Below are 13,906 nucleotides of genomic sequence, written 5' to 3'. Positions count from 1 at the left end.
TGTGATTGAGGAGAAAATATTAATTGGCGTCCTGGGAGAGCGGCCCTCTTTAATTTGCTGCAGCTGAACATTTTTGCAAAGGCTGAGGATTTTCGAAATCTTAAATAATGTGCTTAATATTATCATATCAGTCTATTTAAAATAAAACTTACTTTTATGTTGCCATTTCACACCAAAACACCTCAAAGAACTTCCTACAGTGAATCCCTTTTTTAAGTGCAATGCTTGTGAAAACCATCACGCAAAAAGCAAAATGATGATTGACCAACTAATCTTTTTTTTGTGTAAGGAGAACTCTACTTTTGAAATAGTGCCATGAAATCTTCAATATTTCTTAAAGCACCTGAATAGTGAAATTGATGTTCAGTTGTATTATTGGGGTTATGAGGCTGTTACACAATGAGCACATTGAATAGAGTAGATTTGCCTGTGTCTAGAGGGGTGACGCATATCCCGCTGGGAACAGACAACAGCTTAGAGCAATAACTTATTTACAATTTAATTTGTATTGGAATAGACATGTCCTGACTTTTCTGGCTTGCTTTGTGGATATCTCTTAAGTACAGCAATTTCACACCCTCCATGTTTTTCAATGCTTAATCCTTTGGTGTTCCCTTTGTAGCAAAGTTTCTGGAGAAGGGGGGCAACTTGGACAGCAACTTGCTGATTTCCGTATTCAACTGTGCATATACAAATGCCATAAACTGCTCTTCAATTTACTCTTTTGTAATGGCCACTGCTGATAGCCTCAACATTAATACTACTGCAAAATCCATGCCATTATTATGGTAGAATAAGTGAGATTTATTCTGCATGACTGTACTATGCCTGCCATTAATGGATGCCTCTAGTGGAAAGTGTTCAACTCCTGACCCTAATACCCTTCCCCTTGATTAATTTAATTAAAAAAAAATAGGTAACGTGTTCGTAACAGCAGCTCTTCTTTGCTGCTTGCGGCTGCTCCAATCTAATAGCAATCTTTGGGCTCTACCATGTACATATTTGTAAAAGAAATATATGCACAGTAAGCAGTCCATGTCCAAATGCAGCAAGACCTGGACAATATCCAGGCTTGGGCTGATGAGTGACAAGTAACATTCACGCCACACAAGTGTCAGGCAATGACCATCTCCAATAAGAGAGAATCTAACCATTGGCCCTTGATGTTCAGTGGCATTACCATCACTGAATCCCCCACTATCAACACCATGGGGGTTACCATTGGTGAGAAACTGAACTGGACTAACCATATAAATACTGTAGCTACAAGAGCAAGTCAGAGGCTAGGAATCCTGCTATGAGTAACTTACCTCCTGACTCCCCAAAGACTGTCCACCATCTACAAGGCACAGGTCAGGAGTGTGATGGAATACTCCCCACTTCCCTGGATGAGTACGGCTCCCACAACACTCAAGAAGCTTGACACCATCCAGGACAAAGCAGCCCACTTGATTGGCACCACTGCTACAAACATTCACTCTCTCAATCACTGACACATAGTAGCAGCAGTGTATACCATCTACAAGATGCACTGCAGGAATTTGCCAAGTCTCCTTCGACAGCACCTTCCAAACCCACGACCATTACCACCTAGAAGGATGAGGGCAACAGATAGATGGGAATACCACCACCTGGAAGTTCCCCTCCAAGTCACTCACCATCCTGACTTGGAAATATATTGCCGTTACTTCACTGTCGCTGGGTCCAAATCCTGGAACTCCCTCCCTTGCAGCACTGTACACCACATGGACCGCAGGGGTTCAAGAAGACAGCTCACCACTGCCACCTTCTCAAGGGCAACTAGGGATGGGCAATAAATGCTGACCCAGCCAGAGAAGCCCACATCCCCTGAATGAATAAAAAAAAATCTTTGAAGCAGAAGAGAGTACTCGATTGCTGTGTATGCTAAAATCTACTTAACAACTCAAGTTGATCAGCCTGAAAAGGGATGAGTAGTGGTGATAATTAGAGCAATTCTGTCCTCAACTTTTGGTTAATGTGCCAGCCTCAGCTGGAATGGATGAATCAATGTGCAGTCAAGCCAAACCCTGCCAGTGAGCCTAGCCAGCAGCAGTGTAAGGGTGCCAATTTGCAAAGGAAACATCTTTATGCTGAAAATTCTACTTAGAAATGCTTATCTGCACAAAATTGAATCTGTGTATTAGTCTATTGTGAGAACTTGAGCCAGAATTTAATTCAAGCCGCCAAAGTGGTATTTGTAGCTGGGGGACCTGAGAATAGCACAGCAGTGGGTGAATCAGAAATCTGACTGTGAAAAGGATTGGCCAAATTGAACGGTTGGCAGGGAGGCAGCGACAACGCTTGCTTGCAGAGGGAACATTATTACGATTGGTAAGAAGGCATTGAAGAGAAATTTGCATGAGAGATTTCAGGGAGCTTTTCGGACTAAGTGGCGAATGGACCGTCAGATCCACAACCAGTGAAAGTTGGTGGTTTGCAAGTGAGGTTTCTTGTTCAAAGTGGACAATCAGCCACTTTGCTGCAACCTTTCATAGGAGGTTAGAAGGAGCGCTAAAAGTTATAGGAGGGCAGCACACATCATAGTCAGAGGGGTAGCTCTCACAGTGGGAAGGGACAGCTCTCACAGTGGGAAGGGACAGCTCTCACAGTCAGAAGGGACAGCTCTCACAGTCGGAAGGGACAGCTCTCACAGTCGGAAGGGGCAGCTCTCACAGTCGGAAGGGGCAGCTCTCACAGTCGGAAGGGGCAGCTGTCACAGTCGGAAGGGGCAGCTCTCACAGTCAAGGGGGGCAGCTCTCACAGTCAAGGGGGGCAACTGTCACAGTCAGAGGGGCGGCTCTCACAGTCGGAAAGGGCAGCTCTCACAGTCGGAAAGGGCAGCTCTCACAGTCAAGGGGGTCAGCTCTCACAGTCGGAAGAGGCAGCTCTCACAGTTGGAAGGGGCAGCTCTCACAGTCAAGGGGGGCAGCTCTCACAGTCAGAGGGGCGGCTCTCACAGTTGGAAAGGGCAGCTCTCACAGTCAGAGGGGCGGCTCTCACAGTCGGAAAGGGCAGCTCTCACAGTCAAGGGGGGCAGCTCTCACAGTCAAGGGGGGCAGCTCTCACAGTCAAGGGGGGCAGCTCTCACAGTTGGAGGGGCAGCTCTCACAGTCAGAGGGGTGCACATCTGCACATTAAATTAAGGTCAGCAGCCTGCGAAGGGAGACCTGAGAATACCATATGTAGTTTTCTTGGAAGCACATGGAATGGGTGGAGCAGCATCGAGTGAGGGGTCTGCAGACACCAGAGGCACCAGCATTGTGGATGCAGAAGTAGCAAGGGAGTCCGCACGTGGCATGATTGTAGACCTCCTCAAGATGTTATCTGGGTACCTAGAGTGTTCAGGAGGAACTCTGTATTATGACCCAACAATGGGCTGAAGGATCATTGTTGTCTGCTGGGCTATGTATAATTTTGCGCTTCAGAAAGGGATGGATTGCAACCAGCAGACATGAAGGGTGAAAACTCATCATCTGATGTGGAGGAGGAGGCTAAAGAGGAAGACCCTCAATGTCAGGCACTTGCACAGAAGCCAGGACGATAGGGATAATGAGGGAGGAAAAATCATGACCCTCTGGTTTGCAGCTGAATGCTGTCCCCTCCAGGCTTCTAATCTGCATGGCCTAGACCATTCGGGCACAACCTATCTCCCCACCCCCACCCCCACCCCCACCCCCACCCCCAAGACTCCTCATGTGATAAGGGAGGTGGAGAATCCGCCAGCATCTCCAGCCCATTGCAAAATCCAGAAGATGGCCATGATCCACCTGCACAACCACTACCTGCAAGAAAGGAACCTGAATTTCCTTTGATTCAATGAAGAGATATCTGACATCAGAGTGAAGGGCAGAAAATAAATGAGCCTATAAAATTTATTACAGCGCACACATAATGGACCAACATAACAGCTAATGTCCACCCGTACAACATTGATGATTCTAAATGCTCTTTTTAAAACGCTGATGATTGCTATGTCTATGTGCACTCCCTGTATCACCACTCTCTGGTGGAGACAGGCTGCTGAACAAGATGCCCCGTGAGTTGGGTGAGCCTGGTGTCTGTCCTTTGGATGCCAAATGCCAAGAAGGCATTGGCATGATGAGGGCCTCTGTGAATGGTGCAGCCCCACCCACTGAAGGAGGTAGAATCATTGGTAGAGGAGCTGAAGGGTGCACAACCACCCTTGGAGCACCTTGAGAGGAGCCCCCAGATGTGGCATGTTGTCACACCTCCTCCATCTCAGTGTGTAATTTTGGATCTTTGCTCTAGTCATTGTGCCTTCATTTCAGCACAGAATCATGTTGCAAAGACAAAGTGCACCTCCCCCTTTAAGCAATGCAGATTTCCCTTAAATAGTATTGCTGTTGGCTGAATTCCCACCCCCAGTGCTGCTCATTTGCTAATAATCACTGAATGTGGTTGCCACTTCAGCCATTAAATGAGGCACAAAGTTGTCATCAGGTGAAAAACACAAACACCCACTCAGCGTCCAAGAAAGGAAGTAGAAAATCACCTTGAATTAGGTCTGCTTCATTTATGAGGCTTAAGCATACCATTGAACCAGTTGTACTCTACTGTAATTTAAAGCAAAAGCAGAGTCCAAAGTGGTGATACTTTTAGTGAGGGTAGTGTGGTTCTCCTCCTATAAGCATGCATGAGGTTTACAGCCCCACTCCATCAAACTGCTCTTTTCTTTTGTAATTTTTAAACTTCTGTGTTGGTTGTTTTTTTTCAGCTGATCCCAAACAATCCATTATGGGGAGGCACTTCTTTGGTTCAGGCTTAGTTCAAATTAAAGTGACAAAGACAATTGGCTTAGGTTTAATGCCATTTCTTTCACTTTGCTGTCGCCTAAGCAATCACCACCTGTTAATATTGTTATAGCTTTGAACAAGATGCATTTTGTGTGCTATGTTGTTTATTTCTGTATTTAATACCCATTTTGCAGTTCGTGATGAAGACTCTGTGAAACATTATAAAATCAGGCTGCTGGATGAAGGTGGATTTTTTATCACAAGAAGAGCAACATTCCAAAATTTGGAAGATCTTGTCAACCACTATATGAGAAGTCAAGATGGTTTGTGCACAAGACTCACTGCTCCATGTCAGAAGGTGATGTAATGTAATGACCCAGAGCTGAGCTCCCAATGTCTGATCCTCTCTTCAACTTCCGGAACATCACCCATCTTTGTCCCTGCCTCAGCTGATATGCTGCTGAAACCTTCATCAATACCTTTGTTACGTACAAACTTGACTAGTCCAATGCTTTCCTGGCTGACCTGCCACCATTCACCATCCATAAACTTGAGCTCATTCACTCTGCTGTCTCTATCCTAACTCGGACCAAGTCTTACTCACCCATCGCCCAGCTCACTGATCTATACATTGACTCCTAGCTGGCAATGCCTCAATTTTACAAATCTCATGCTTGTTTTCAGTCCCCTCATGGACTTGTCCTCCCTATCTTTGTAATCTCCTCCAGTACTACAGCTTTCCAAAAACCCACATTCCCTCAATTCCAACCTCTTGTGCATCCCCGATTTTAATCACCGCGCCATGGGTGGCCGTACCTTCAGCTGCCTTCCCCTCTTTCTCCTTTAAGATGCTCCTTAAATCCCACCTCTTTGATGAAGTTTTTGGTCATCTGCTCTAACATTTCTTTATGTGGCTTGATGTCAAATTTTGTTTAATAATCATTCTGGTGAAGTACCTTTGGATAGTTTAAGTCATTAAAGGTGGTGTATACATGTAAGCTGTCATTGTTACGCTCATAGTTATTGACTCACTACTAGTGGCTATAATTATTCTTTATTTTCCTTATGAAACCACCTCATTATTCTGAACGCATTTATCATATTTCCTCTTAATGTTCTCTGTTCTAATGAAAAGAAACCCAGTTTCTGTTGCCTGTCCTTATGACCGCACCCTGTCCCCAGCCTTCTCTGGTATTATCTGAAATCTTTTCCACACTCTCTCCATGACTTTGACATGCTTCATATAGGATGCCCAAAACCAGGCACACTATTTTAGCTGTGAGCTAAGCAGTTTCAAGTTGATTATTTTTGACTTGTATGTCAGCGACAGAACTAAAATGCTTCAAGGAAATGTAAATAATGACTTACTTTGAAAGCTCCTTTTTACACTGCAGTCAATGATTAATGCAGAATTAAGTAGAATCAATAGGCCAATTGGCTTAGCTAGTCAATACCAGTTTTTGTACTCCATGTGAATCTTCTCCCATTCTAATTACCCCCAAATCATTCTATTCTGTTCCCCCTCCTGTACATAAAGTTTTTACTTAAATGCTCCGATGCCACCTGCTGTGGCTCAGTGGCTAGTACTCTTGCCTCTGAGCCAAGAGTTCATTGAGTCAAGTTCTGCACCAGAGGTTTGAGCACAGTGCAATACTGAGGGAGTGTTGGAAGTGTCATCTTCAGAAACTAATATTGAATGAGGGGTGGGGACTCCTCAAAATTGACATAAGCAAAATAACAATAACAAGGAAAGTAATGGTGCTAAAGAGTGACAAAAGCCAGGACTTTAAAGGAAGTTGGTGAGAACATTGCAAATGACCTAATTATAATCTTGCAAAATTCTCTCAATTCGGGAGCCATTCTCTTAGATTGGAAAATTGTGCATGTTACAGTACTCCAGGTGTGGTCTAACCAGGGCTTTTGTATAGCTGAAGCATGATTTCAACCCCTATAACCTAGTTCTCCAGAGATAAAGGCCAGCATTCCACTTTTGATTAATTAAGAATGGTGAAGGGAACCAGGGAATTATAGACCTGTTAGTATTGCATCTGTTTTTGGGAAATTACGAGAGTTTAAAATTAAAGATAGCGACTGAAGTAGTAGAGAGGGGAATGTCTATGGATGCTATTTATATGGACTTTCAGAAGGCCTTCATGATGTCCTTCATAAAAGACAATTAGCAAAAGTTGAAGTTCATGGAAGTAAAGGCAAAATTATTGACCTGGCTAGGAGATTGACTGAGCAGAAGGAAACTCTAAGTAGGAATGATGGGCAGGTACTCATTGGCAGGATGTGACTTGTGGTGCCCGACAAGGGCCTGTGTTGGGTCTTCAGTTATTCACTGTATTCATTAACTACTTAGATAATGGGATTGAAAACCACACATCCAAATTTGCCAATGGCATAAAAGTAGGTAGCATTTTAAGCAGTGCAGAGGAAAGCATAAAATTATAAAAAGATGTTACTAGATTAAGTGAATAGTCAAAACTGTGCCAAAAGAATTTCAACGTAAGTAAATGGTCAGGCCTAAAAAGGATAGTGTCACATGAGCTGGGACATGTCAATGAATTTTTATTAAAATTTTTATTCAATTTATAAACACTTCATAAAACCTCATCCCGCCCGTGGATGAGGTTCCATGAAAAATGCAAAGGCCGCCTGGGCTCTTCGCCTGCCCGCCAACCTTAAGGTTGGACGGGCAGCTCAGTTTATTGTTTTAATTGATAGTTAACTGGCCTTAATAGGCCTTTGACAGTTTGGCGGGCGCGCAGCTGAGTCTGCTGCGCGCCTGCTGAACTGAAAACCTAAATGACGCGTGGTGATGTCGGGACCACCGCCTGACATCACTGCGCATCATTTTGCACCTCGGCGAGTGGGCCCTGCCCCTGCTTGCCAAGCCAAGGATTTAGACCTATGAACAGATTCAGAAAATAATCAGAAAGGCTAGTGGAATGCTGGCCTTTACCTCTGGAGGACTAGATTATAGAGGGTAGAAATCATGTTTCAGCTATACAAAGACCTGGTTAGACCACACCTGGAGTACTGTGAGTAGTTCTGAGCACCACGCTTTAGGAAGGATCTTAGCCTCAGAAGAACTGCAACATAGATTGCTATCTAGAATGATATCTAGGAATTGATAACCTAGAATGATATCTGGACTCCAAGAATTAAACTATGTGGGAAGATTGCACAATCTAAGGTTGTAATCCCTAGAAATTAGAAGCTTTAGGAGTGACTGGATTGAAGTTTTCACAATATTAGGGAGAAAAGTTAGGAAAGATTAGAATAAACTATTTCTTCTGGTTGGGGAGTTCTCTGTTGCCTCTTCTATGGCAATTACTCAACCAATCAGAGTCCACTTGCCATCCAATTATCAGCCCTTTTCCCCTGTAGTATAAATTGTTGTGATTGTTTGAAATTTGGCATTCTTGCATTTTTCCTGATGAGTACAAGACAAAAAGTTTCAGCAACATGTCTCTCATTTCAGCAATATTTAAGTTCTGTACTACCAAGTGACTGCATGTGAATATGGAGTTAAGTCAAAATCAGCTAAAATCTCTTGGAATGGTGGACCCAATTCAAGGGGCTAAATGGCCAATTCCTGTTCCTAGCTTCCTATGCTTCCTTGTGAAAGCAAATTCTACAATCTCCACTTTGTGGAAAGAATTTTTTTCCTAAATTCTTTATTTAATCTGTTACTGACTATCCTATATTTACGTACCTTTGTACTGGGCTGACCCACAAGTGATAACAGTTTCTCTGCGTCCAGCCTGTCGAACCCTTTCATAATTTTAAAGATCTACATCAGGTCTGCTCTTAGTATTAACTATTCCAGGGAAAAGAGCCCCAACCTGTTCAATCTAAAGTATCCTTTTAATTCTGGTAACATCCTGTTAGTTTCAGGCTATGATGTCAGCCTTGGCTCACCTCTGCTTCAGAACGCTTTGGGTTCAAGACTCTACTCCAGAGACTTGATCATATAATCCAGGCTGACCCTTAAATTCAGTACTGAGGGAGGGGGTGCTGCACTGTTAGTGGTGCTTTCTTTTGGATGAGATGTTCAACAGGGTGCATGTTACCTTTCAGGTGGATGCAAAAAATCCCATGACGCCATTCAAAAAAGAACAAGAGGTTCTCCTGGCACCCTGGCCAGTATTTATCCCTCAACCAGGGTCATTTAAAAAAAGCAAACTAGATTACTTGGTCATGTACCACACTGCTGTTTATGAGAGCGTGCTGTGTATAAATGGACAATTACATTTCTCAACATTAAGCAGTGACTACATATTGAAAGTATTTCATTGCTTGCAAAGCACTTTGGGGCATTGTGAGTTTATGGATAGTGCTATATAAATGCAAGTCCTTCCTGTTTCTCCTTTTAATGTGGTGTTTAGGCAGTAGATGTGAGTTCTATTACCTTGTTGTGGGTCACACTAATTTCAGTGGTGACAGAGCACAGGTATGCATGCTTGAACCATCAGCGAAGTATTTTATCTGATTAACATGTTGCTTTTCTCAGAGTATTAGAAATGAAGTTTACTATGTTTGAGAAATCCAATTCACAGCCTAAACCCTTATAAAATGTTGTTTTGCTCTGAGGTTTCTTTGTAACAAAGTAAAGGCTAGTGTTTCTGATGGATTTCATGATATGAATCTTCATTTAATTTATCCACGATCTAATGGATTCTATTTTTTGGCTCTTTACACAACACTGAAAGGTATAAAATGTTTGGCTCTCTGATTTAAATCATCAGCTGGAAACACCAGTAACTGTTGGATTATCCTACAACACTGTGGATCATTGGGAAATTCCTCGTAATTCTCTGAAGCTGATAAAGAAATTAGGTGCTGGAACATTTGGAGAAGTATGGCAAGGAATTTGGAATGACAGAACTCAAGTTGCAATAAAAACACTAAAAATTGGTACGTTCACTCGTTCGATCTTTGGAGATGCAATACTTAAGATAAACAATTAAAGTAGGAAACTATTATTACTGCTTTTAAATAATGTGGTGAAATGAATGTTTGTGAGATGGGAAATGTGTCATGAGTGATGTTACATTTGAACGATAGATGAAAAATTGTGATGATTCTGAAAACTTGGATAGATGGGCAGATGGAGTGAGCTATGTGTTCAGTTCAGAAAAATGAAAAAAATAATGTATTTTGGAAACATGAATGGAGAAATGGAGAATGGAGAAAGGTACATCTTAAATGGTAAGATTTTAAACTGAGTAGTGAAGCAGAAGGTCCTTGATGTGCAGATGTGGAGGTTGGGTCACTTAAAATGGTTATATCAGTTAGGAAAAGCAAACCCATTCCTTGGTTTTGTGTCCAGAAACATTGGCCGGGATTTTCCGGCCTCACTCCGGGCGGGACTGGAAAATGCGGCAAGCCAGCCAAAAGTCCATTGACTTCAGCGGCACTGGTAAATCCCGTGGGACTGGCAGATTTCACTGATAGACTTCAATTTTTGTCTCTCTACACAGCAGGAATGTTTCCAGCAGGAGTGGAGCAGCAGTGAAGAATAACACTTTTTGCCATATTCCTGCCTGAAGCTTGTCCACCATCATTTCCCAGCAAGCCTCAATATGGCCGTCCAGTGTTCCCACCAGAAATGGGTGCAAGCCTCATTAACCCAAACAAATCCGATTCTCCTGACATAGTTAAGACCCCAGTACCATTTTTGTTTGGGAATGCATGACATCCCTGTTGTGCAGGACCTGTTTACTCCCACAGAAAACAACCACTATTTTATCCTTTTAAACACTCTAAATCCTATAAAAGGATTGCTGGAGGTTGCACTGGGACACTGAGAAAGAAATACTTATATAAGTGAGGATTTTTTTGGCAGCAAGGTGAGCATCATTGTTCTTTCTGTGCCTCACTAATGATTTCCCAAATGTTAACTTTCTTCTCTGCAGCTGCTCCCTTCCCCTTACCCCAATTGGCTTAGCCCTCATACTAATTGACTTCTGCGAGCTTGACTCTGTGAACAAGTTGCTGAATTCCCCCTACCTGAACAACAATAAGTGCCCCGCTTCTGCTGTTAGCTCACTGCTTTTATGCAAATGAACATGAATTTTAAGATTTTAGTCATCCCGTAAAAGGATGGGGTCACCTTCCGATAATAAGGGTTCTTCTCATTGGAAGGATTTTGTAATTGAATTGTGTGAATGTGTTGTGTTTGGAACAAAATTAACTCACACCGGTTTCAAAATTAGAGACTACAGGCTGCAAGCGTTGACAATATTTGTTAAAGTCAGATGGGTCAGTTTAGGGATTATTGTTACTTGGGAATTTTCCATGCTCGCTGGCGTCGGGCATCGTAGCGGGCATGAGCAGACACTATGGCGAGAAGGCCAAAAATTGGTTTCATGATGTTGTGAAACCAGTTTGCAATTGCCTGCTGCACCCAGCAATGATGCCACATATTGGGAACTTTATTGTAATACATCTGCATATCATTATAAGCCCAGCTCGCTGGAATCATCCCCCCACATCAAATTTACCGTCCATGTTGGCGGGAAAACACGCCAATGCAGAACACATCTTGACAACTGTGACATGCAGAAGTTGGGACTTAGTAAGGGCCTTGTTCACATCGCAGATATCCGAGGAACAGAAGGTGCTGGAGCACCGACAGCAACGGGACCCTGGAGGAACGTCCATCGCATCTAGATGGATTTTCATGGACATGGCTCTGCCGCGAAGCAGCTCACGGAAGGTGGAAGGTCACCTTTGAGGGTCTGCTTCAGGACATCAGTGTCTTGGCCATGGTCTGCAACGGACGATCGTCAAGGGGGTGGAGAGGGAGTTGTAGGTTTGACTAGGAGAGGAAGGTGTACCGGGAGGTGGGGGGGTGGGAGAGGAAGGTCTAGGTTTGACTGGGAGAGGAAGGTGTATCAGCAGGGGTGAGGTTAGGAGGTGGTGGGAACAAAAGGATTGGGGGTTGAGGTTGGGAGTGGGGGACGAAGATGTCAGGGGGGGTGAGGTTGGGAGGAGGGAAAAAAGGTGTTAGGGTGAGGTTGGGAGGGGGAGGGAGTGGGGGGAGGAGAGTGTAACGGGGGAATATGGCAACTGGGGAGGTAGGTGTAAGGGCGTTCGGAGGGGGAAAGACGTTGGGTAGAGGGAGGAGTCTGTGGGGGAGGGAGGAGTCCAGGGGGCAGGAAGGAGTAAGCGGGGGGAATTGAAAGTTGCCCACCAGTGAAATGGCATGTTTCATGGGAATGCATGATTAATGAGGAGTGAGTGGAATGGTATGGTGTGAAAAGCTGCCATTGTGGCCAGCGGGTAAAATGTTCTTTTCCTGCCCACTTAGTGCAAATCTGGGACGATCCCGCCTTTTGTTTGTTTCAAACTAATGTAATGACGATCTCTTAGCTTAATTATCTCAAACAACATTGAGCAACAAAATCTGAGATATTAAGCAATTCCTTGCCTTACCCTAAATGACCAACTCACATCCATGCGCTCAGGACAATTCAGCTGATCTGAGTGCAGCATAATATTTCTGAAGAGAATGTACACTTGTGGGAAGGTGTTGTCAGTTCAGTTGACAAATTTGCTGGTGAATCTCTTTGTGGAGTATGTCGGAACAACCAAACATTCTTGGCTTCAGAACTAACTAAAAATAGAATCTGTGGTGTTTCAAATGAGATATACCAAGCCGTGTAGGCCTTGGCCTGGAATGGTCTGCTAAAAATTCTAGGGGAAAAATTTTCCCACCCGTTGGGGGGGGAAGTGCGGGAGCAGGCACGGGAACAAACAATCAATTGCCTTGTCCCTGCCCTTTTCCTCAGATGAACAATTAATTGTCTTGTCTCCGCCCCTTTGGTCAGCTGATTTACTTGTTGTTTCATTGGGCAGGATTTTCGGGCCCTGCCACAGTGGGCATTGTCATGGATGGGGCAGGAAAACTTGGAGAGCGTTTTTCCCGTCCGTGATGTTGCCGCCACTGGTGGGACTGGAAAATCCCACCCATTATCTTTCTTTCTGAGTATTTCTAACTGTGAAAACTGACTTTTAGGGAAGAATTTTGCCGTCGACAAGCAGGGGCGGGGCCCACTCGCCGGCATGTAAAATGACGTGGGATGACATCGGGCGGAACTCCCGACGTCACCCCGCGTCATTTCTATTTTAAGATCGGCGGGGGTGCAGCTGAGTCAGCTGTGCGCCCGCTGACCAATCGGGGGCACGCCGACATTTTACGTGGGTGGGCCAATTAAGGCCTGCCCAGCATGACTTCCGTCAGGAAGCGCGACGCGCTCCCTGTGTGGACGGAGGTGGATTCCCTCAACAGGGAGTACATTATTTCACGCATGCCTGCAAAAGAGCGCACTGATCTCCCTGAGGCTAAATGCTGCCTCAGGGAGATTGGCTCCAAATTAAAAATTGTAATACGAATGGTAGAAAATTTCCTTGACATGTCCCCTCGTGTCACTGTTACATGAGTTGGGACATGTCCATAACTTTTTTTGAAACCTTTATTAAAAATTTAAATACCCTCATGAAGCCTCATCCTGTCCGTGGATGAGGCTTCATGCTTTAAGGTTGGACGGGCAGGTCCATTAATGATTTTAGTTTCTCAATGGTCTCAATAGGCCATTGACAGGTCGGCGGGTGCACAACTGACTCAGCTGCACCCCCGCCGACCTGAAAATAGAAATGACACGGGGTGAAGTCGGGAGTTCCGCCCGATGTCATCCCACGTCATTTTACGCATCGGCGAGTGGGCCCTGCCCCTGTTCGCCGACGGCAAAATTCTTCCCTAGAAGTCAGTTTTCACAGTTAGAAATATTCAGAAAGAAAGATAATGGGTGGGATTTTCCAGTCCCACCAGTGGCGGCAACATCACGGACGGGAAAAACGCTCTCCAAGTTTTCCTGCCCCATCCATGACAATGCCCACTGTGGCAGGGCCGGAAAATCCTGCCGCATGAAACAACAAGTAAATCAGCTGATCAAAGGGGCGGAGACAAGACAATTAATTGTTCATCTGAGGAAAAGGGCAGGGACAAGGCAATTGATTGTTTGTTCCGCTGTCCTTGATGAAAGAAAAGTGATTGGGCTAAGTAAGTAGAATTTCCTTTGAGGTTTCTCAGTAAGTTTCCTTGCAGTTTGCGAAATGAA

General features: G+C 44.3%; 1 protein-coding gene across 1 annotated transcript in view; it reads left to right on the top strand.

Moving 5' to 3' along the window:
• The window catches only part of frk (fyn-related Src family tyrosine kinase), a 110,402-nt gene that overhangs the window by 77,372 nt on the left and 19,124 nt on the right, over positions 1 to 13,906 (top strand). Inside the window, exons 3-4 of the mRNA XM_078542219.1 lie at positions 4,970 to 5,133; positions 9,530 to 9,698. Of these exons, the coding sequence (XP_078398345.1) occupies positions 4,970 to 5,133; positions 9,530 to 9,698 (333 nt within the window). The remainder of the gene's footprint in view (positions 1 to 4,969; positions 5,134 to 9,529; positions 9,699 to 13,906) is intronic.

The sequence above is a fragment of the Cetorhinus maximus genome, chromosome 5 (assembly GCF_964194155.1).
Source record: "Cetorhinus maximus chromosome 5, sCetMax3.hap1.1, whole genome shotgun sequence".
NCBI classification, from domain to species: Eukaryota; Metazoa; Chordata; class Chondrichthyes; order Lamniformes; family Cetorhinidae; genus Cetorhinus; species Cetorhinus maximus.
Note: the sequence above shows the minus strand (reverse complement) of the source record. Positions and strands in the feature narration are given on the sequence as shown.